Here is a 21,931-nt window from a genome sequence, read left to right as displayed (position 1 = left end):
TGCCTGAGTAGGGCTGATTTGGGCCTGACTGGTCTGCCTGGAAGTGGAACAGCTCATGCTGATGCATTAGAACTTTATTTGGGACGAAGATGGCAAAGTCATGTGCATGCAGGGCATGTCCAAGATGTCAAGGTTCGGCTCTGGAGACACAGACACCGGGTCTAGAGCCGTGTGACAAGGTAACAGGTGCGGTGGGAGGCAGAGAGAGTCCTGGTGACTGCACAGGGTGGGGTGGGAGGCCTGCTGAGACATAGAACACAGCGCTGGGACAGGAGGCCTCAAACCCACTGACCTGCTCCTGCCCTCCTGCTCCTAGACTTTACCTTCTTAACTGGACCTGCCCCTCCTCCCTTGACCTTAAGGGGATGCGTGTTACCTGGGGCCCAAGCTGAGATGGGGCACTTGGTTTCGATGGCTGCCCAGCCCTTCCTGAAGCTGTGGGAGAAGGGAGAAGGTCAGAGGAAGGGAGGGGTCCTCCCACTCAGGGGCCAGCCACAGTCACTGTCTGCCCCTCCCTGTCACTGTTTTTTCCCAGTGTCCTAAGCTTCAGGGGCAGGGGCAGAGCACCCAGGTGGAGAGGGCAGGGGAGACGGACAGGGCTGTTACCGGATTGCTGCTGGAGTGCTTTTGGGAGCGTCTCCGGTTCCAGAAGTATCCCAGGACCCTGTCTCTGAACACCTGGGAGCAAGCAGTAGGGCAGTGGCCAGTGCATAACTTTTCCCTGGGCCCCATGGCTGGCTTCCCCCCTCTCTCCCCCAGCTGAGGCCTCAGGCTCACCTCACAGAGGTAGTCCAGGATCTCCAGGATGGTGAGCAGGCTGGCGCCAATGAACAGCCCCATCTGGCCCCCAATGTCGCCTGTGGAGACAGGGCCACTAATCAGCTCACAGCCACCTGCTCCGTCCACCCCTCCTAGACTCCACACCCCCACCCCCGCGCCCTGCACACACACCTAGCAGCTCCGACACCTCATAGGCCTTTTTCTGCTCCACTGTTTCGTAGTTGAGGGCCTCAAAGAAGATGTCCAGCACCAGCACGTTCTCCCTGGAGGAGAAGTGGGGATGTTCCCTGGACACCTCCTGGTGCCAGCTGCTGGCAGCAAACAGGCGCGCGTTCTCTGGTCTCTGACTCCTTTCAAGGGCCCCTGTGGGGCATCACGCCCCTTGCAGAAGGCGCAGCATCAGAAGGGTTAGGCACCTTGTCTAGAGTCCCAGAGCCCCATGATGACATAGGGACTGGTGTCCCTCCCAGGTGAACAGAGAAAGGCTCGGCCCGGAGGAGGGCGCCCGTCCCTCCCAGGCCCTGGCCCCTGCCCTGGCCCGGGGGGCTCACGCGATGTAGGCCTGGGTGCGGTTGTATTTTCGGGCCAGGTAGCGGGCAGCAGCGCGGCTGGGCATCCGCACCATGGAGAGCTCCTTGGCGTAGCGCGTGAGGGCGCACGGGTTGGGGCAGACGCACGTGTCCTTCCGCAGCATAGCGTCTGCGAGCCACAGTCATACAGGTCAGGGCGGCCCGCCTGGTGGGGTGGGGGTCCCGGGCCAAGTGGGGTGGGGAGGGATGCGGGGGCGTTTGCCCCTTACCTAGCGTCGGGTTGGCGCAGTCCTTGTACTGCTGGGGGCTGCACACCGGTGCGCCACCTGCGGTTGTGTGTGGGTGTGTGTGTGTGTGCGCGCGACAGCATCAAGGCTTCCCCTGCCACAGCCTCCCCCCCAACCCCTCCTCCTCTCCCCAGCCTCTCACCAGGCATGTGCATCATTCGACAGCCGCACTTCCGAGACACATAGTGGGTCTCGCAGGCCAGGCGACACCCCATGAGACTATAGGGAAGGCTGGGGACTGGGCTGGGGCGAGCCAGGGGGCCAGGGGGGTCTGGCTCAAATTCAGGGTCTAAAGATGCTGAGCTGCAGTCGCCCCAAGGTGGTGGCAGGAAGCTCAGCTGTAGAGCAACCGGTTAAGGAGGCTTTGGAGAGAAGCAGGCACCCAGGGAGAATGTGAGCCATCCGGCGGAGGCCCCCAGGAGGGGTCTGAAGAACTGTAAGGTGGGCTGTGAGGTGGGGTGTGGGCTGAAGGATGGGTAGGGGGCCTTGGTTGGGGAAACTGGGCTTCAGAGACCCAGGCGAGGATACTTGCTGCTGTTGGCAGGACACAAAAGTCTGATAGCCAGGGGGCGCCCCAAAGCCCAGCTGGTCGATGATGGGTGGCTCCTCCTGGCTGTGGATCTGCACTCGGACCCCCACCTCAAACGGGGTCTCCTCTGTGGGGGAGGGGGATCGGAGGCCTGGGTTCCAGGAGGCTCCTGCTATAGCCCCCAGGACTGTGATGGGCCCACCCTGCCACACCTTCTCATAAAGAAGGACAGTCTTCGGGTCCCTCCCCTTCTCAGAACCTTTTGCATCCCACCCGTGACCCCACCCCAGCCACATATGCGTGCTCCCCTACCCATGTCCTTCCACACGGGCAGATACTCATCCTGCTGCACATCCAGCATGATCTCCAGCCCATTGCCCGCGCCGCCCTTGGGGGTGGTGAGGAGCTCTGCCCCATCTGTGCCCGAGTTGAAGGTGTAGCACTGACCCAACCGGGTGAAGATCTGGGGGTAGGCAGACAGGTGCAGCCCTCACCAGGAAGCCAGAGGCCTGGCGAGGCAAACACAGGGCCACAGGACCCCTCTACTCCCCCTCCTCCATTTGGGTCTCTTCTTTGAATGCTAGGACCCACAGCTAAATGTCCCCAGCTCATCCTTCATACGCACACATGTGGATGGACCCTCAATGGGTTCCCATCACTACCTCCTCCTCTCCCCTTTATCCCCTGCCAAGGGCACAGCCCACAGAGCAGGGGTGCAGCCCACAGGGCAAGTGTTTCTTTGGAGACTGGGGTAAAAGGCAGCGGGCCCCAGCTGCCCTCCCCCAGGACTGTCAGGATGTTGAAGAGGCAGAGGGAACACCAGCCCTCCCTCAGCAGAGAGCAGAGGTCCTCTGCTCTGGAACAGGCCCACTTGTGCCCCCCCCCCCCATAGCAGGGTGTTTTCACAGACCAGACCTGAGCCCGGAGCCAGACTGGTTGAATGCCCCAAGCTGGAGGGTGTGACCCTGCACACTGTAGGCCAGCTAAGTGACAGAGCAGGGGACCCCAAGAAGGACAAATTCCTGAGCTGAACAGAAAGGCACTGGGGGTTGAGGGGTGGGGCCAGCAGCCTGGTAGGGTAGGAAAGGGTCCCAGGGCATGGGTGCTAAGGTTTCCTGGCCAAGGCTGGGGATGGCAGGTCCTGGGCAGGGATGGGCTGGCACTCAGGGCCTCTGGCGGGACAGGCCGGGCAGCCAGCTCACCACAGTGAAGTTCTCGGGCCCACACGGTTGGCCACGGTAGCGACAATCCAGCAGCATGTCGTCCAGGGTGTGCCCAGCCCGGGCGTAGAACCGGGCTGTGTCAAAGGTGGGACTGGGCATGAAGCCAGGCGGTGCAGGCAGCTGGCCCGCGGCACGCAGGAAGGCAGCGTGCTCGGGGGGCTCCAGGCCCAGCAGCGAGGGCCCAGCCCAGTGCAGGTCGTTGGGCGTGAGGCGTGTGCGCCGCAGCGGGTTGACGTTGCACAGGGTGATGGCCGGGAAGGTGAGCTGGCGGCTCTCGCGCTCGTCCAGGGCCGTCTCATGGTGGAACTCCCCGTAGTAGCGCACCCTCTCTGCCACCTGGTAGAGGAAGGTGGCCAAGGACAGAAGCACGGCCACGGCCCACAGCGCTCGGCGCAGAGTCAGGCTCCCTGGACCGAAGACATGGCCCAGTCCGTGCAACGTGCAGCTGCTGGCGAACACCTGGATGTCTGAGGCCGGCCGCCGGGCTTCCTCCGGCCCTGATCCGAGCTTCATGGCTGCAGCCAGGGTGAGGGACAGGGAGGGCTGGAGGTGGGGACCAGATGACAGAAGCTTAGAAGAAGGAGAGGGCAAGTCTGAGGACTGGGAGGGGCTGGCCAGGCAGGGGACAGTGCAGGTGTGAAGCAAGGAGAGGAGCCAAGCCCAAGAGGGAGGTGGGAGCCACTGGCCTGGCTGGGTTGGATTCGGTGACCTGAGGTTCCAACTGGCCTTATCCGGGAACAGGCGGTCGCTCCACGGGGCTGGGGGCACTGCAGCGGAGAGCAGGTAGGGCGCAGGCAGTGTAGCAAGCAGGGCCGGTCTGCAGCTCTGCTGAGCCAGGGTTGCCGCAGAGGATTGGGTTTCAGCAGTGAGGGGGCAAGGAGCTGGCTGAGCAGCCTGGGGGTGGTGGTGCAGGGAGGTCCCTGGGGCCCCAGGCAAAGCCATTAGTGCAGCATTGGGGGGCGGTGGAGGCCAGAGGCACCAGCAGGAAACCACAGCAGCCCTGGTTGGGCTTGAGGGGAGCCCAGAGAGAGTTGGGGCTGCCCTTGGGGCCTCTAGTTTTTCAGCTGCAGCCCTTGTATGTGGGGCTGAGAGTCAGTCACTGGCCGTTGGCCTGGCTCCTCCTTCCTCCTTTCTCCTCCCTTTCCACTAACCTTATCGTTGGGGTCATCTCACGAAGAGCAGAGCTAGCTTTTGACCAGGCTGGAAGGCGCTGGGGAGTTCCGATCGGCACCAGCTGTCTCCTCCTTCTGGGCCACCATTATTCCAATCTATGCGGAGGGCAGGGCCTCTACAGGTCCCATGTTCCCAGGTGGGGTGGGATGGGGCAGGGGACATAGGGAAGAGTCTGTCTCTTGAGTTACCCTTCCCCCACCCAGGCCCTCCTGTCTGGGAGGTTGGCTTCTATCACAATGAACGTCAGCATACCTGCCACCCTCCCAGGTAATGTAGTCCAGCTCCAAGGTGTAACACGGGTGCCCTGTGATTTCACATCTCTTTTCACTTAATTCATTCTGGGGACCAGATGACACCTGGAGCACTTCCCCATTTTAAGTGGCTGCATACCATGGCATTGTGTGGACACACCCTCGCTTCTGTCACCAGGCCCTGATGAACACCCAGGGTTTCCAGTCTTCTCTGAGAAATGGTGCACAGCGGTAACTCCCACAGACAGAACTGCTGGGTCAGGAGGTGACCGCGTGGGTCACTGGATGCCACGTAATTCCTGGCCGTGGGAGTCACACCGTTTTGTGCTCCCAACAGTAACATGGGAGCATTTTGTGAGCTTTTCTAAAGAAGGGCACTATGTCCCCAAACTGGCTGGCGTGGCCTAGGCCACAGTGCTTCCAAGGACCCAGAGGCCATGGGGCGGAGGTGGGGTCTCCTAGCAGCAGACACCTCCAGAGAGCAGGGCAGATTGTGACATTAATGCCAGGTGGCTGGAGAGAAATGGGGCATCTCGGGCACCCATGGCACAGGGGGGCCAGGCAGCTGGGGGCCACAGGAGCCAGCCCAGATGGAGCTGCAGACAGTGGTGGGACCTGGCCCTTGCATATAGGGAATGTGGAAGACAGTGCTGTGCTATGGGCCTGAGAGAAAACAGGTTTGTCTCCACGAACTTGTTTCTACTTCATCTCTTCTCACAAGACAGTGGAGGCCACCAAGTTCGTGTTAGTGGCCTCTTGGCTATGAGCAGAGGAAACATAGGTCACGACACGATCACGCTGTGTCGTTTCCACCTGTGCACCTGTCCCGACAAGACTGCACACTTCGGGGACCTGTCATCCCCAGCATGGGCACGGGGGCATACTAGGTGCTTAACAAACACATTTTGAATAGTGAGTGGACGGCATAGTTTATTGTCTGGATGTGACCACTTTCTGAGGCTTCAGCACTCTAAGTTTTAGGTACTTTACCAGAGATTATCCCATTTAAACTCTTAAAACAAGCTTTCAAGATTAAGCACAGCCAAGTCCAGGATCCACGAACAGCCAAAGGAACCCAGGTCAAGGTCCAGACCACACAACATCAGCCTCTCCACCTCCTAGCTCGAGGCCCACAGGGGTCTTACCACTTCCCAAGTTGAGCTGGAGGGGAGGTGGGCAGGGTTGGGAGAGGCCACCCTAAAGGGGTGAGGAGACCTAGAATGTGCTGTCAGAGGCCTGAGGGATGGGAGGGGCTGGGCCAGCCAATGTGGATTCAGGGGTGGGGGGGTGTCTTAGGCCTGCTCTAGATGTTCTGTGCCAAAGCTCCCCAGAGCTAGCCCCATGCCTGCTTCCTGGCCGAGGCTGCCCTGGGAGAGTGCAGGTGGTTTCTGGTCCTAAACCACCACCAGAGGAGGCTGTGGGTCTCTCACTGGGCTCCTACCCTGACAGCCGAGCCCCTGCTGCCTCTTCCAGGCTGGCCTCTAGCTGACTGTGACATTACTGCCAGCTGGCCGAAGAGCCACTGGGCTTCTCCTGATAGTGCTGCTGTACTCTGGCCTCCTCTGTAGTGCCCAGGATACACACAAAGTGCTCAGTTGGCCTTGAAGGTCTAGCATGGGCAATTCCTCTCCCTCCTCAGGGAGCAGGGCTCAGTGGGGATGTCAGCCCGGACTAGGCTGTGAAGGGGGAAGGTTGCCCAGTGGGAGGTGAGGCAAGCAAGACCAAGGCAGGAGGGGCATCCACAGGGGGCTGACGGGAAGCCGTGGCTACTGGTAAAGTAGGTCCTCATTCACAGCTTCCAGCCACAGCCTCACGCGCACAGGAAGCTGGCTAGTCCTTTATCAAGATGGGGCTCTGGGCCCATCTTCCCCCTGGTCTGGCAGTGACCACTTCTGGGGCTGGTTTTGTATTTTATCAACCCAAAGGACTTTGTTAACCCTTTCCTCATGATTTGGTGACTGCTGGTAGAATCTGCCCTGGTGGCTAGAGTTGTGCTGGTCCCTGCTCTGTCCCCTTCAAAGCTGGTGTCTTCATGTGAGAGGGACTGTTCACAATCTTATCAGGTGAGAGACTCCAGGCAGGGGCCAGGCAGGACCACAGAGCGCCCACCCCTCCACCTCCCTCTGAGGGCCCGTTAGGCATCTGTCCCATTTGGATTTGGGGCTGGGGGTGGTGGTGGTAAAATCTAGAAGTAAGGACTGTGTGAAGGAAGAGATATTGTTCTGAGGCTGAGGGGCTGGCCCAATGGTGGCTTCTTCTCCCAGGGCCCAGAGAAGCAGTGGGGATGGAGGGGGGTTGGGTATCAGCCTAGGAAAGTGAGGTCTGACATGGGTGTGGGGGAGAACCCGTGTGAATTCTCTACCCACCCCCAACCCTGAATGCAGTATCCTTAGAGCTGGGGGTGGGGGGTGGTGGTGGTGGTGGTGGTGGTGGTAGTGGTGGGTGGGTGGGTGTGTGTGTGTGTGTGTAGGGGGGTCTAGGCAAAGGACAGAAAGGGTAGGGGCCCAGGACTGTCCCTCCCCTGGGCAGCCCTGTCACTGGGTGGTTCTGGCAGGAGAGAGGCAGCGTGGCAGCAGGGGGGAGTGGGTGGGAGCAGTCTCAACCTCCTCCCAGCCCGGGGCTTGTCCTGGGTTCTGCTGAGCAGAGGGGCAGCCCACAGCCCTGCACGCCGGCCCTCTGTAGTCTCAGCCTGCAGCCCTGGGCACTGATATTCAGCAGTGACCAGACTGCAGAGGGCTGCTCTCAGGACTTGGGGTGGCGATGTCTGGGGCTTCCGGGCGCCTCAGGAGGCGGGGCATCCTGGGTCTGTCTCCTGATGAGCTCCGCATAGAGTCCGCCTTGCTTCAGGAGCTCGTCATGGGTCCCCGCCTGGAGAGCAAAGAGGGGATGGTCACCCAACAGCTCAGCATTCAGGGCTCTATGAGAGCTGGCTCCTATCAGTCATCAGGCTCACTGTCCGCTAAGCCGGGGTCCCTTCTGGGGACAGCATGACATCAAAGCACAACTGGCTTCTAGGTGCCACTGGCACATCTGTATGTGTATGTACCACCTCCCTACTGTCCCCGAGGTCCCCACAACAGCCCACAGACCCTGGCTCAGGACCCAGTGTCCCCTGGGTCCCTACACATAGCCCACAGCACCTGGCTCAGGGCCCAATGCCTACCCGGGTCCCTGCACAGCCTGTAGACTCTGGCTCAAGGCGTAGTGTTCCCCGGGTCCCCTCTCAGCCCCCAGCCCTGCTGCAGACCCGACCCTGCATGCTGTTCCTGGCTGGTCCCTGGGGTGGCCTCTTCTGCATCTCAGTCTGGTCACACTGCACTTCCCGGTGACCCCCAGGGGACAGAGGAAGACTCTGGGGCCCTGACAGTCCAGGGTTTATCTAAGGGCAGGAACTCCTGAATTCAAATGGGGTGCTGCTTCCAGAAGGCCCCCCCCAGGGTCAGGCCAGACCCTCATACAGCTTGGCTAAGCCACCATTCCATTGTGTCTACAGCTCCTGCTGTCCCTACCCCCCCCAGGGCCTCTACTGACCTCACAGACACGGCCGTGGGCCATGACGACAATGTGGTGAGCCCCTCGAACTGTGCTGAGCCGATGGGCGATAACTAGCACTGTGCGGCCGGCGCTGGCACGGTCCAGGGCCTCTTGCACAACCCGCTCGGACTCCGAGTCCAGAGCGCTGGTTGCCTCGTCCAGGATCAGTACTGCTGGCCGCTTGATGAGGGCGCGGGCGATGGCCAGGCGCTGTTTCTGGCCACCAGACAGGGCTGCACCCCGTTCGCCTGGGGAGGAAGGGGACAGGGAAGGGGCCTGAAGCGACCCTTAGCTCTGAACATGGGAGTGGCCCTGCAAAGGGGTAGCGGGTCTGCAGGGTACATTTCATTGGGCCCCTCAGGGTCCTATCTCTGCAAGGACAGAGCCACACCATCAGCACTGGACCCCACATCCCTGTGCAAATGCACACACGTTCAAGGTGACGTGAGTGGTGCACCTGGTGGGGCTTGGAGCCCATCGACTGGACATTCTGGGGAGACCGCACTTGGGAAGAACTGCAGAGGTGGCAGCCGAGGAACTGAAAGGAGCCTCAAGGTGATGGCAGTCACAGAGCAGCGTGGGCCAGACGGAAGCCCCAGGGCAGCTGGGGGCGTGCTGGGTCAGAGGTACAGGGACAGCGCCACCCAAGCGAGCTGTGGCAGAGTAAGCCACGTAAGTCAGTAACTCAAGACATGAAGGGTGGCACGGACAGGTGCACTCCTCAGGGGCTCAACCTGACTGAGGCTGAAGTTCAAGAAGAGAGTTCAGAACCCCAGATACACCTGTGCCTTGGAATATGTGAGGACACTAGCCACAGAGCCCAGAGGCTCTGGAAGATAAACATGGTCCCAAAGGCCAGAGACCTCTGGGTGAGCAACACTGTGAGCTACCACACTGACGCACTGCAGTGTCAATCTAACAGGTCTTCCAGAACCACTGGAGACCCCTCCTAGAGAAGTTAGAGAGGGACCTGCTCACCCACGTCAATCCCACAACACTGGGGAGACTCTAAGCTTTATATTCAAGAGCAGGACAGGGACAGCACAGAAGCCAGGAGGAGGAACGACTACAAGGTCAGACCCACTGCTCTGGTTGGGTCTCAGGATGCAACAGGCCCTGGTGGGGTACGGAGGTCTCCTATACCCCAGATCACTGTGTCCCGGGCCAGTTCTGTACAGCAGGCGTCCCCAAACTACGGCCCGCGGGCCACATGTGGCCACCGCCGCACTTCCAGAAGGGGCACCTCTTTCACTGGTGGTCAGTGAGAGGAGCACTGTATGTGGGCGGCCCTCCAACGGTCTGAGGGACAGTGAACTGGCCCCCTGTGTAAAAAGTTTGGGGACCCCTGCTGTACAGTCATGCATCACTTAACGACAGAATGCAGTATTGGAAATGCATTGTTGGGAGATTCTGTCGTGGTGTGGTCAAGAGATGGCACAGTCCATAACACACCTGGGCTGTGTGGCGCGCCACCATCCTGCACGCGGCCCGGACTGTGACTGCCCTCCCTGTTGTGTCTGTCTCTGCAGCCTGCTTGTGCCTGGACTCCCCTGCTCTTCCCGGCTGCAGTGCCCCTGTTCCTATCCACTCAGTCCCAGCCTCACGCCATGGGCCCTGCAGACCTGAGCAGGAGGCTGTCCCTGACACTCACCGACGACGGTGTTGTAGCCCTCGGGGAAGCTGGTGATGAACTCGTGTGCATTGGCTTCCCGGGCAGCTGCGTACACCTCTTCATCAGAGGCGTCCAGCTTCCCAAAGCGAATGTTCTCCATGATGGTCGTTCCAAACAGGACTGGCTCCTTGGGTGGGAGAGTTCACAGGAAATGTTCAGACTTTGTCCCTAACCCCCGAAAAGTGTCAGGAGGGGCTATTCTGGCCTATCCAAGACCCCTTGGAGGGCAGGTACGAACAGTTCAGTTACAGGTCAAAGAAGAGCAGAGATGCATCAGAGTGGGGGAAGCCGAGCTCCCTGGAGGGAGCCCTCCTCTCTGCAGGGGGGGGGAGGAGGGGTGTGTACTGCAGCTGTCTTCTGCTGTGGTGGCAGCCCTGGTGGCTTAGCAGGTGCCCTCTTAATCCATACCCACTGGGAAGGTAGACCTTCAAGTGGGTAGGCAGCCGCCAGTGGTCCCTAACACCATGTGGGCACCTCTTGACCTCCAGGTACCACGGGCTTGTCACAGAACCCAGGGGTCCTAAACAGCCATCCCAGCCCCACTGTCTGGCCGGCAGTAATCGAGGGCAGTGTTCCTGTCCTAGCGAGATGAGGGCAGAGCGGCGGAGGTCCAAAACGCGGTAGCCTCAGTCCCCAAGGAGCTCCGAGGAGTACCGGGGAAGAGAAGAAGGCCAGTGCCCCCCCAGAACAGGGACAGCGGGCTGGGAAGGAGAAAAGGCCCAAGTGCTATAAGGACCGAGAGGGAGGCAGGCTGCGGGCAGGAAGGAGACGAGCTGGGGGGCATTAAAGACACTTCCTGGGTGACCCAGGCGGCAGGAAGAGCCTCTTCTCTCCGCACCTGGCTGATGAAGCCGATGACCTGGCCCCGAAGCCAGGAGGGGTCAAGGGTGCGTAGGTCCCGGCTGTCCAGCGTCACCACACCCGCTGTGGGGTCGTAGAAGCGCTCAAGCAGGGAAGCCACGGTGGTCTTTCCTGGGGAGTCGGGGGGTTGGGAGATGAACAATCAGGGAGGGGCATGGGTGTTTGGAGACGATGGCAGCAGGCAGTTCCAGAGTGGCCACCACAGTCAGAGGGTGGGAGGCTGTGGGCTCCTCTTACCTCCGCCAGACTGGCCCACGAGGGCCACGATCTTGCCAGGGGGCAGTGTGAGGGTGAAGTCTTTGAGCACCTGGAAGCCAGGGCGGCCGGGGTAACTGGGAGGAGCCAAGACACCCTCATTCAGATTCCTACTGAAATCTCTCAGTACCCGAGGGGGCTTATTTAGAGGGGGCACTGGCCTGCAGTTCCCCAGCCCTGAGGGCACAACCCCTGTGCTAACCCAACACCGACCTGAAGCTGACGTTGTGAAACGTGATGGACCCACGCAGGTGTTCTCTGGGGACGCAGCAGCCCCCAGACAGCGGGATGCCTGGGCTCAGCGTCATGTACTGGAACACCCGGGTGCCTGCGCTGAGGCCCCGCACCACCTGGGAGGGGATGCAGTGTGCAGTGTGGGGATGTGTCCGAGGGACAGGGTGGGGGTGGTGGCAGCGTGGCCTGGACTCTCACACAGGGTGGCATGGCACCCCCCCACCTGATACCTAGTTCTTGCAGCACACATGTCATGTTGGTGGCTGACAGACCCACCCCCGACTGCCACTCACCTGACCAAAAAGGACAGAGAGGTTGGCCATGGACCTGTGAGGAGCAGAAAGGAGGGCTGAGAGAAAGCCAGCACCAGAGGGGAGACCTGGGTCGCAGCTGTGCAGGGCACGTGTGGGCTGGAGCCCAACACAGAGGGTGCTCCCAGAACCTGGGACCCAGGAGCCGAGGGCCCTGGCAGGTCACAGGGCAGGCTGCTGCTTCTTTCAGAGCCTCGTCCTTGCCTTGGTGGCAGGAAGCTGACAACCTTCACTACCTCAGAACTGGGGACTACAGGGCTCAGTGGGGCTGGACCCCACATGGCCCACAGCCTGCAGGGTGGAGGCTGCTTCCCATGGAGGGATGGTGCCAACGCCACCAACAGTGGTCCAGGCTGCGAGGGCCACAGGTAGATGTACCGCTGCTAACCCGAGGGGGAAGCAAGGGCTAACGGAGGTGGAAAAACAAATGTTAGTCCTTTCAGAGAAAGGAAACTGGACATTGGACCACAGGGAAAACTCTGAGGACACCCCAAAATGAAACTCCCTGGAGACACTACTGTGGGCTTGAGTAAGGGATGGCCAGTGTGAGCCCCGTCCAGACAGCAGGTCACCTCCTCCATCGTGTTGGCTGTGGGCAGCTGGGAGGAAGGTGAGTCACTGCTTCTTAGTCACCAGCCCCAGCTGCCCGTGACAGTGCGTGTCTGATTGTGTGCGCAGGGTCTTCCTGAGGAAAGACTGGCTCCTCAGTGATCTCACTTCCAGCACCAGTGTGCGAGGGGGAGAGGGGAACGCGCCTGCAAGGAAGTGGCCCTGGCGGGCTGCGCCACCAGCACTTGCCAAAGGGAGCAGGAGACACTGGGCAGCGGTGCCAGGGCTGCGAGATATCTGCGGAGGAGGAGGGAGAGATCTGGAAGCCATTAGTGTCTGGCAGAGGTGCGGGCAGCAACCAAAAACCGGACGCACATGACTCCGGTGAGCAATGACCTTGCTCCCAGAGATGGCTCAGCAAGCAAGCCTGGGCGCTCCCTGGGGGCCTGGCCTGGGGTGGGCTGGAGGGGGAGGAGCCCATTCCCAGGAAGGCCTAGACCTGGATGGGGATTAGGTGGCCTGGCCCTGGCTGTGGTCTGTCTAGGGGCCTTCCCATCTCTCCAGGGGCTCCAGTGCCACCAAAAGTACCTGGATGGGGCCCAGAGGATGAGGCTGCTTGAAGGGAGGGCAGCACTACCTTCCGCCCTCCCCTCCTAGACCCTAGGAGAAAGCACACCAGTTTTTTAAATAAAATATGAGACCCAGTTCCCACAAGGTGCATGGTGGAAAATCCCCATCAGGTGAGGGGACCCCAAAAGGATGGGCCCAGGGCCTGTGGCCATGGGAGGGGCCCCACCTAGCAGCCTGAGAGAGAGACATAGCGCAGATGAACTCCCGGGCTTCCTGGGTCTGTCATGAACTCTGCTAACGGGCCAGGCAGAGCGTGGGGAGGAAGGAGAAGGTCTGCACTCAGGCCATAAGGGGGTGGGGGCCAGGGGAGCCAAGTCTAAAGGGCTAGGCCTGGGGGCATGCAGCTACCCTGCCCTGTGGAAGGCCGCCAGCAGGCTCACAAGGGTCCTCAGGACCCAAATGAGAGGCTAAAGGTGAGTCCAGGGAAGGGGCGGCAGGACAAGTCCCAGTACCTTCTCTGTGACAGTCAGAGTCTCTTCATCCCATGGCCACTACAGAGCAGTTCCCAGGCTGGAGGAAGGATGAGGTCACCCAGGCTAGAAAGCACCAGGCTGAATGGGGCCAAGGAGGGAGTCTTGTCCACCTGCCTGTCCCACGTCAGCTCCATTTTGCCTGGACAGTCAGGCCCACAGAGAGCGACTCTGAGAGAAGTGGGTGGGAAGACTGGATGCTCAGCCAGGCCACAGCGGCCATCAGAATGAGGAGCAACGGGGAGGGGGCATAAGTGGGGCCCTGGGGTGCTGATGTGGGAGTGACACAGGTCTTCACTCCTTGACTTATTGTAGCACATTCCCTCTTCAGTTACCTCCTGTGCCATGCACTTGCGCTTTATGCATTTTTGTGTACACAGGATGTGTGTGGTGAAGAGAGGAGGCAGGAGACATTGCTAGTGTTCACTGGGCAGGGACACACAGGGAAGGGGGTCCTTGGGCCATCTAGGGGTAAAGGCAGCTGAGCCCTGGCCTGCCCATGGGCAAACGGGGCCCCAGAGTAGCAGGCAGGTTTCAGAGCAAATTAGCACAACAAGCCACCAGGGTGGAGGGCAGGGGAACAAGTCAGACACAGGCTGGTAGGCCAGCTCTTAAAAGACTGTCCATCCATAGATCTCATTCAGCCCCCAAAAGGAGAAAATTCTGACACACGCTACATCACAGACAAACCAGGAAGATGTTGTTCTTAGTGGAGTCAGCCAGTCACAAAGGGCGAATACTGTGTAATCTCACTGATAGGAGGGACCTTGGGTCGCTGGATTCACAGAGACAAAGAATCGAGTGGTAGGTGCCAGGGGCTGGGGCAGGGATTCATGGGGGTCATTGTTTAACAAGGACAGAGTCAAGTTTTGCAGACGATGGTGGTGATGGTTACACAATGCGAGTGTACGTAACACTTCTAAACTGTACACTTAGAAGCAGTTAGAATCCTAAATCTTGTTATGTGTACTCTACTATAATTAAGACAAAGTTTAAATGTTCCTGAGCTGTCTGGAAGGCTGAACATGGCAACTGCATGTCTGCATGTAGTCAGTGAGTCAGGCTGGAGGAGTGGCTGGGCCTGGAGGGGCTCTCGTGGGGGGCACGGGCACCCCCTCGCCAACCCTGTGCTTCGCCGGGGGAGCAGGCTGGCCCCTGTCCCTTTGGCCCACAGGGCTCTGCAGAAAGGTAAAGGCCCCACACTCACCTCTGCACGGTCTGAGAGGCCACCAGGAAGGACATGAGGTCTCCCCCGGTCAGCTGCTGTCCAGCCACGAGGGAACCCCCGATAAACAGGGTGCCCAGGACCATGCCTGCATGGAGAATGGGTGGGTAGGAGAGAAGCAGCGGGAGAGGAGGACGGAGCCTGGGTTCAGTGGGGACCCCAGTTCCAGACCCTGCTGTGTGTCCCGCTCACTGGAACTTCGGTGAGTCACTTCAATGGTCTCTTTGTTTCTTCATTTGGAAACAAGAGGTGGGAGGAGGGGCCACACCATGGCTTCCTCCTGGGCAGCAGGCAACACATAGCTGGAGAGTGACGTCAGCCCACCTGCCCAGGGCCTGCCCTGTGACAGGCTCAGGGCCTCAGGCTCCGGCACTGAAGGACACCTAGCAGGTGAGAGCTGTCCCCTGGGGCTTGCCCCTTCCCCTCTTCCCCTCCCATTTCTGCCCACCAGGCAAGGCCTGGCTCACTCACAGTTAAAGGCGATGTTGGAGAGTCCCTGAAACAAGGCGATGCCTCTGCCCAGTGCCTCTGCCTTACAGCGGGACCCCTCCAGCTCTGCTCTGTAGCGTCTGGGTACAGAGGTCGAACCCGCCCTCAGGAAGCAGTGGGGCTGGGGCCCAGGGCAGGTGGGAGTGTGTCTGGGGAGCCCCCTGCTCCAGGCTGTGCCCCTTCCCAGGACTCACTCCTCTTCCCGCTGCTCCATGGCAAAGGCTCGCACTGTCCGAACATTGCCCAGGGCCTCATCTGCTACGCCTGTTGCCCTGGCAACCTGCACGTGGTCCAGGCGATAGGGAGTCAGGCTGGTGATAGGAGGTGCAATGGGGCCGAGAGAAGGGGGTGGGCAAGGGGTTCTGGCACCTGCTCCTGGCACTGGCGAGACAGTTTTCGGAGAGCTGAGCCCATCATGGTGCCAACTCCCATCAGGGCGGGTGTGGCCACCATCAGCAGCAGAGTGAGGCGTGTGGACAACATGGACAGAGACACTAGGCAGCCGGCCACCTGGGTGCAGCTTCGCAGCCCCTGGACAGAGGAAAGGAGGCAGAAGGAAGTCTGGCACCAGCCCCGTGACCTGGAGGATGTTGCCAAGGGTCAGGTGGCTACAGCTCTACCCCCACAAGGCAAAGGCCACAGGTCTGACCTCTGGGAGGCCAGTAGGCAGTCTACTGGCCCCAGCATGTAACCATTCTGGCCCAGCAGACACAAAGGGGCTGGGTGAGGGTGCCCATGGACACGGCATCCTTCCCCCAACATGCCTGTCTGCTTCTCTCTCTGCTCTAGAAACCGAGCAAGAGCAGCCAAGTATGGACGCCGTGGGCTCGTGGCCCCGGTGCTGACAGGGCAGAGGAAGGGCATCGGTAATACAGTAAAAGCCACCATGAATCGTCCTCAATGCCTGTCAGCACGCCAGGCATTTCGGGGCAAGGCCAGCCAGGGTCATTCTCTTGGCAAGCTGGGCCAGGAAAGGCTCTTGTCCGAGTCCTTGGGAGGGCTTTCTGAGGAGGTAGGGTTTCAGAATGGGAGAAACAGCCCATCCTGAACTTGGACACGGCCACAACGCCTCCCTTCCGGGAACTTTCCCAGCCCTACGCCCACACACTTACCAGGCTTGGGCCCCACGGATGGGGTGGGGCAGGCCCGGTGCTTCTAAACTGGGGGGTACAGGGGGTGTGGTGTGTGTGTGTGTGTGTGTGTGTGTGTGTATGTGTGTGCGCGCGCGCGCGCAAACCAGGACACCAACCTGAGAGATGACAAGCTTGAAGGATGATTTAAACTCCTGCACGTCAGTTGTCAATCGGCTCACCAGCTGCCCTGTCTTTTTAGCATCAAAGAAAGCTATGTCTTGTCTGGCAGTGGGACATACGGCAACAGGTGGGGAAAGAGGGAGAGGTTACTTCAGGATGAGGCCCCACCTTCAGACCCACAGAGGGACCCCCGGGAGGCCCCTCGGTCACCCCACCTGCAGCCCACACCCGGCAGCAGCAGGCAGTACCGAAGCAGGTTGCTGAAGAGGGCCCACCGCATGTCCACAGCTATGCGCTCACCGATGCGGGACAGGAGTACCAGGTACCCGAAGGTCAGCAGTCCCTGGAAGACAGGCCCAGGCACTCAGGGGCGCCTGGGCTGCTTGCTCCCGGCTCTGCAGCCTCTGCAGCCGGGCCCTCCCCTCCTGCTATACCTGGAGGCCATAGAGGATGAGCAGGTGGGTACTGAGCCTTCGGGACTCATTCAGGAAGCTGCCCATGTGGTCCCTCGTGTACTTGGCCACAATCTCCACCAGCTGGCCCAGAAGCAGGGGGATCTGCACGTTTACCAGGGCTGCACCCAGGGCCAGCTGTGGGGCGGGGGCATGGACACTCAGAGGGGGTCACACTCTTCTCCTCCAGCCTGACCTTGACCTCCCTCTCCTGCCCCTGCCCATGCTTTGGCTGCCAGGCCCCAGGGACCCCCGAACCCTGCACACCCAGGCCCCCAGTGCCGGTCCTCCTGGTCTGCCTGGCCCTCCTCCAGCCAGCCCTGCTGCTTCTGAAGGTCTCCCCTAACACTCCACAGGCCGGCACGCTGTGTCCACATGGCTCCGGCTGGCACTTCTGGAAGCCCCTGCCTGGCTCCTTCCCGGTCCCTGGTTTCAGAGGTGCAAGGGAAGATCTCACCACAATGGCTGCCCCCAGCAACAGCAGGTGGGGGCGCAGAAACCGCCAGAAGAGCTTCCAGTTGAAGCTGGACTCCGTTACACAGGGCCTGGGGCAGGTGGGAGGGGCCTCTTCTGCCTCACACAGTGCCACCAGGCAGAGGCGGAGGCCCTGACGCAGCACCATGGGGCCCAGGAGGGCTCCCCCGGCCCAGCACCAGGCAGAGGGGCTGTGGCTAGGGGCTGGGCGAGCCCGGAGCTGGGCCCGCAGCTGGGCCACGGCCTTGAGGAGGCAAGAGCTGGGCCGGCCATCAGAGTGCCTGTGGAGAGAGAATACACTGAGGACTGAGGCCCTGGCTGTCCTTTGGGGGGATGGGAACCAGTCAAGGTCTGGGCTGGACTCTCTGGAGAGGAGCACTTCCCTTCTGCCAGTCCCCCCACTGCCTTCCTCAGGTTGCTCCCAAGCACTCTCGTTTTCTGAGACAAACACACAAGCGTGAAGTGGCTGAGGACTGAGACAGGCGCATACAATGAAGCCTGTTTAGGTGTCCTCTGCTGTGTGGTGGCTCAAACAGCCAGGCCCTCTCAGCCGCCAGAGGCACCTCTGGGCCAGTGACCAGTTCCAAGCCACATGCTGTCAGGTCTCAGGATGTCGGAGCAGAGGGCAGCCCTGCACGCAGCCAGGCCACAGGTCTCCCTTCCTGTTGGCCGAGGACACAGGAGGCCTGTGTGCACCCGGCTCAGAGAACAGGGGCAGCACCCAGCCTGGGGCTGTGGCCCCGCCTTAGTGTTAATGGTCTGCTTTTGACCCTGAATCCTGGGAGGGAGATGCCAGTTATACTTACCTGATAGATGGCAGAATCACAAGGGGCCGAGAGCACTAGTGATTGGTCCCCAAGCAGCAGAACTGAGACTAGAGGGGAACCTCGATGTGTGATTCCAGAACCCAGGCTCGTACTTCTCTGCCCTGAGTGATGTGCCCAAGGCCATGTGTGGCAGGGCCAGGACCTAAGTCTTCCAACTGGGTCAATGATTATGCACCCCATCACCCTGGCTACTCCCAGGCCCCCAGTGCTTATGTGACAATGATGGGAAGAGTGACACACTCCCTCTCCATCAGCTGAAGGAAGGAAAATAAATAAAAATCCAAATAACCTATCTTGTCATCTCGGATAGGCCAAGATCACCTCCCCTGTTCCTTCAGTTTTCCTGTCCACAGACGGCAATGGAAGGCTGTGCACCTACTGTGCGCAGTGCTCTGCTGAGCTGCACCGGGAGCTGGAGGTGGTTCCACTTCAGTGGCGGGTGACTAACAGCTCGTGACAAAGCTTGCAGGGTAGGGGGAGGGAGGGGGAACCACGGGGTACTGGGAGAGCACAGGGCAGGGGTTCCTCCTCCTGTCTGAGGGAGTCGGGAAAGTCTGGAGTCATAAAACAGCTGGACTTTGGAGGACCATTTCTAGTTTTCAGGCTGGGGTGTGACATAATCAGATTTGCATTTTATGTTTTTATATTTTACTTATTCATTTTAGAGAGAGGAGAGAGAAGGGGGGAGGAGCAGGAAGCATCAACTCCCATATGTGCCTTGACCAGCAAGCCCAGGGTTTCAAACTGGCAACATCAGTGTTTCAGGTTGACACTTTATCCACTGTGCCACCACAGGTCAGACCCAGATTTGTATTTTAAAGATCACAGCAGAGGGGTCTGGCTGAAAAAGGACAAGACTGGCTATGGAGGCCTGTTAGGAGCAGAAGTTAACTGGCCAAGAAAATATGGTGGGGTGAGCAAAGATTCCAATGAGAGTATCGATGGGGAAAGGCTTTTAAAGAAAGAATAGAGTGAGAAGTTTTTCCGTTGCTGCGATGGTGTTTGACATTCTCAGGCCCTCCTAACTGCAGACTTCATTTCATCCTTTATTTTCTTCAGGAAGGCCAGTGCTCACCACCTCTACCTTATACCTCCACCCATGTCTTTCCACCCACCTGGCTTTTATGTCTTGCTTTCCACTGTGAACTTTATGTCTGTTCTAAGTTTTTTTTTCTTCTAATTTTTATTTATTGATTTGAGAGAGAGGAAGGAAGAGAGAGAAACATTAATTTATTGTTCTGCTTATCTATGCATTCATTAGTTGATTCTTGCACGTGTCCTAACCTGGGTTCGATTTCTAAACCTTGGCATATCCAGATGACACTTTAACCAACTGAGCAACTCGGCCAGGGCTGTCATAAGCTTTAAATAGAAAGACTCTCTTTCTGCTCTGTGTAATTGTTCAACTTCCCCATTAGCCTATCTTTTCCTTGAGAGCAGGAAACTCTTATCTTATTCATCATTGTAGCCTCAGCACTTAGTAGCACTCTGGGATATAACAGATGTTGAAAAAATGTTTATGTTTGTAGAGTGCATGCCCTCATCAGAAATGCCGAACAACCTGACCTGACACTGCTGCAGTGTTTGTAAAGTTTCAGATTTACTGAGGCCAATAGTAAAAAACACGTTTTACACTGTAACTCAGTACAAGTAACGTATCTGTGTCACACAAAGTTGAAATGTTTCACAAAATGATACATTTCCCTACCTTGAAGTATACATTCTATTTTCTATTATATTCATCAGTTAAGTTCATTGTGTAATGACTTTTATATTTGACACTGCACAAATACTTGAATATTATCAGATCCCTTTTCTTAGGTTTTTCTCTGGTGTAAATACTAGTAACACGCTTACTCTCTTCCTAAGGATTGTTCTAACCTTTTAATAATTTATCACGGACACTTTCCAGCTTCTCTCATCTTCTTCGACCTGAGGTTCTATGCAGGGGTTTGGTCACTGCCAAGAATTGGCGGGTGACTTCCCAGCACTTGCACTTCCTGGTCCAGCTCCAGCTCTGCCCAGCTCTTGCCCTCTATCAATCAGGTGGACTTTCAATCAGGTGGACTTTCCACCCACCCTGCGAGTCTGTGGCCTGCCTGGCCCTCAGATGATTCACTCCAGGATCAGCAGGCGGTCAGTACCTTCGCATAAAGCATTTACACCGGACTCTCAGTGCAGGGTCCTCACCGTTTTGCACCCGTCTATCTGTCTGTCTGTCTCTCGTACCCATATCTAGGAACCATTTTTGTTTCAGCTCATTTTGAATCTTGGGGACACCGCCGATACCAAACGTCTCTGGTCACTACTAATAATTTTTATCCAAACCTGCCAGACCAATTCCAAGAAAGAGGACGGGGGCCGCCAGGAACGGCTACCGCAGGGCCAACACTTGTGCGACTCGGCGCCCCCTGGTGGGGGCAGGGAGTACGTACCGGGCGCGGTCGCCGACCCGGAGCGTTCCCTCAGTTCGCCCACAGGCGGATGCAGATGCGCGGAGCCTCCTGCTGGAACCTGGCTCGTCACTCTCAATAATTGAGGCCAATCCCCCGGGGAGTGACAATCCACACTGGGCCCGGGTCGGCCTACAACTTCCAGCAGGCTCCGCGCGAGCCCGGGACTCCATCTCCCGGCGGCCCCCACGCCCAGCCAGCCGGTCAATGGACCCGCGCTCCCAGTAGGTTTGTCTCTTTTTACCTGACGGCCGAGAATGTCTGGAAGCGGAAGGGGAACAGCGGCCTTCCTGGGACAGGACCTCCCCGAATCCCGACCCGAAAGAAGTGCACCAACATGACGGGGCGGAGAACAGGAGCAGCCGGCAACAGCACTTTCACCCAGATCCCACTGAGGGCTCCATGTTGGCTCCGGCCCCCATCCCGACAACCCCCTCATGCCTCGGCGATGATTGGAGGAAAGCCGCATCAGCTGTCACTGCAAGCGGTGATTGAACAACCTTGTCAGCGTTCCTCCCTCCGGAACTGTGATTGGGCAGAACCGCCTGCCCGTCCGCTCCAGCTCTGGGCGGGGACCAACAGGGAGGAGCCCCGCCTTCCGCCCGCTGCCTGACCTGGCTCCGGAATGACGTTTTGAGGGATTGCGTAGTGCGTCCCCTACTCCAGGGTATTCATAGTAACGCGTCAGCCGTCGCCTTCTCTGGCGTTCTATTCTTGCTCCTGCAGGACTCTATAGAGCTCCCGGGGCCTCCAGGGAGTGTAGAGCGCCGGTTCTGGGGAAAGAAGGGACACACATCGGCTTGCGAGGTTTTTTTTTTGTTTTTTTTTTTTTTCCAAAACAGGTGTGCTTGCCCTGCCACCCAATCTGCTCTCTCAGGCTGGTTGGAGCTCCGGGAACGGCAGTCACGTGTACTTGAGAAAAAACTCCCCGGGTGTTCTGATAAAGCTTCCATTATTCAACGATTAAGAACCACTGATATAAGGGTCCGGTAGCTTATCAAGCGCGACCTCAGACCTATGTCTTTCACCGCAGGTCAGGATGACTAAGGCTCCCACCTTAGCACAGCTCTTGAACCTCTGCTCAGCGCTTACTTCTTCCCTGTAATTGTTCCCCTGCTCCCTTCAAATGCCTGGTAGGAATACGTGCCCTTTATAATAAATTGACTTGAACTGGGGATGGTGGTAGGGTAGCTGGAAATGGATGAACCTGGGGAAGAAAATATGCCCGGATTAGTCTGCAGAGTACTGAGGTGAGTGAGGTTGAGGGGAGACCGGGCGAAACCCCACATAACCCATATGGAAAGATGTCTCGTGAGAGTTCATGGGAAATTCCTAGCCCCTCTGCAATGTGGGATTCCATTTTGGGCACTAGGACAGCATCGGTAGAAAGTGTGAGTCTTGTTTTCATAGCTCCACCACCTGATCAGGGATAAAACTGTGCAAGTCCTGAGCTAGGATGACAGTTCTCC

General features: G+C 58.7%; 2 protein-coding genes across 5 annotated transcripts; both read right to left on the bottom strand.

Moving 5' to 3' along the window:
• Window positions 1-96: 96 nt before the first annotated feature.
• ASIC3 (acid sensing ion channel subunit 3) lies at window positions 97-3,862 on the bottom strand. Of its 3 annotated transcripts, none has more exons than XM_066385258.1 (11): window positions 3,329-3,862; window positions 2,439-2,589; window positions 2,126-2,253; window positions 1,740-1,935; window positions 1,580-1,636; window positions 1,332-1,479; window positions 952-1,043; window positions 778-857; window positions 607-678; window positions 377-435; window positions 97-263 (listed from the first exon to the last, which is right to left on the bottom strand). In XM_066385258.1, exons 1-11 carry the CDS (start codon window positions 3,860-3,862, stop codon window positions 128-130), a joined length of 1,653 nt encoding a protein of 550 aa, XP_066241355.1. In that variant the 3' UTR covers window positions 97-127. The 3 variants fall into 3 exon arrangements, with proteins under 3 accessions (XP_066241355.1, XP_066241353.1, XP_066241354.1); XM_066385256.1 differs by having other exon boundaries at window positions 97-243; XM_066385257.1 differs by having other exon boundaries at window positions 97-240.
• Window positions 3,863-5,685: 1,823 nt separating this feature from the next.
• ABCB8 (ATP binding cassette subfamily B member 8) lies at window positions 5,686-20,909 on the bottom strand. Of its 2 annotated transcripts, none has more exons than XM_066385249.1 (16): window positions 20,707-20,909; window positions 17,166-17,463; window positions 16,691-16,846; window positions 16,472-16,599; window positions 16,253-16,358; window positions 15,373-15,534; window positions 15,198-15,283; window positions 14,986-15,083; window positions 14,497-14,602; window positions 11,623-11,656; window positions 11,309-11,445; window positions 11,078-11,172; window positions 10,818-10,951; window positions 9,959-10,106; window positions 8,305-8,555; window positions 5,686-7,641 (listed from the first exon to the last, which is right to left on the bottom strand). In XM_066385249.1, the coding sequence occupies exons 1-16, from the start codon at window positions 20,799-20,801 to the stop codon at window positions 7,516-7,518; spliced, it is 2,160 nt and encodes a 719-aa protein (XP_066241346.1). In that variant the 5' UTR covers window positions 20,802-20,909; the 3' UTR covers window positions 5,686-7,515. The 2 variants fall into 2 exon arrangements, with proteins under 2 accessions (XP_066241346.1, XP_066241347.1); XM_066385250.1 differs by having other exon boundaries at window positions 16,505-16,599.
• Between the last annotated feature and the right edge of the window lie 1,022 nt (window positions 20,910-21,931).

The sequence above is a fragment of the Saccopteryx leptura genome, chromosome 5, assembly GCF_036850995.1.
Source record: "Saccopteryx leptura isolate mSacLep1 chromosome 5, mSacLep1_pri_phased_curated, whole genome shotgun sequence".
Lineage (NCBI taxonomy): Eukaryota > Metazoa > Chordata > Mammalia > Chiroptera > Emballonuridae > Saccopteryx > Saccopteryx leptura.
The sequence above is the reverse complement of the archived record's forward strand: the minus strand, read 5'-3'. Positions and strand labels throughout refer to the sequence as shown.

Coding starts and splice junctions, on each gene's coding strand:
- ABCB8 (XM_066385249.1), bottom strand. CDS start 20,801: ATGTTGGTGCACTTCTTTCGGGTCGGGATTCGGGGAGGTCCTGTCCCA. Junction 15,084..15,197: donor ATGGAGCAGCGGGAAGAGGA/GTGAGTCCTGGG, acceptor CTCTGTACCCAG/ACGCTACAGAGCAGAGCTGG. Junction 14,603..14,985: donor CTCCAACATCGCCTTTAACT/GTGAGTGAGCCA, acceptor TTCTCCATGCAG/GCATGGTCCTGGGCACCCTG.
- ASIC3 (XM_066385258.1), bottom strand. CDS start 3,862: ATGAAGCTCGGATCAGGGCCGGAGGAAGCCCGGCGGCCGGCCTCAGAC. Junction 2,590..3,328: donor GGCCCGAGAACTTCACTGTG/GTGAGCTGGCTG, acceptor GCCTACCCCCAG/ATCTTCACCCGGTTGGGTCA. Junction 1,480..1,579: donor CTGCGCCAACCCGACGCTAG/GTAAGGGGCAAA, acceptor TGTGGCTCGCAG/ACGCTATGCTGCGGAAGGAC.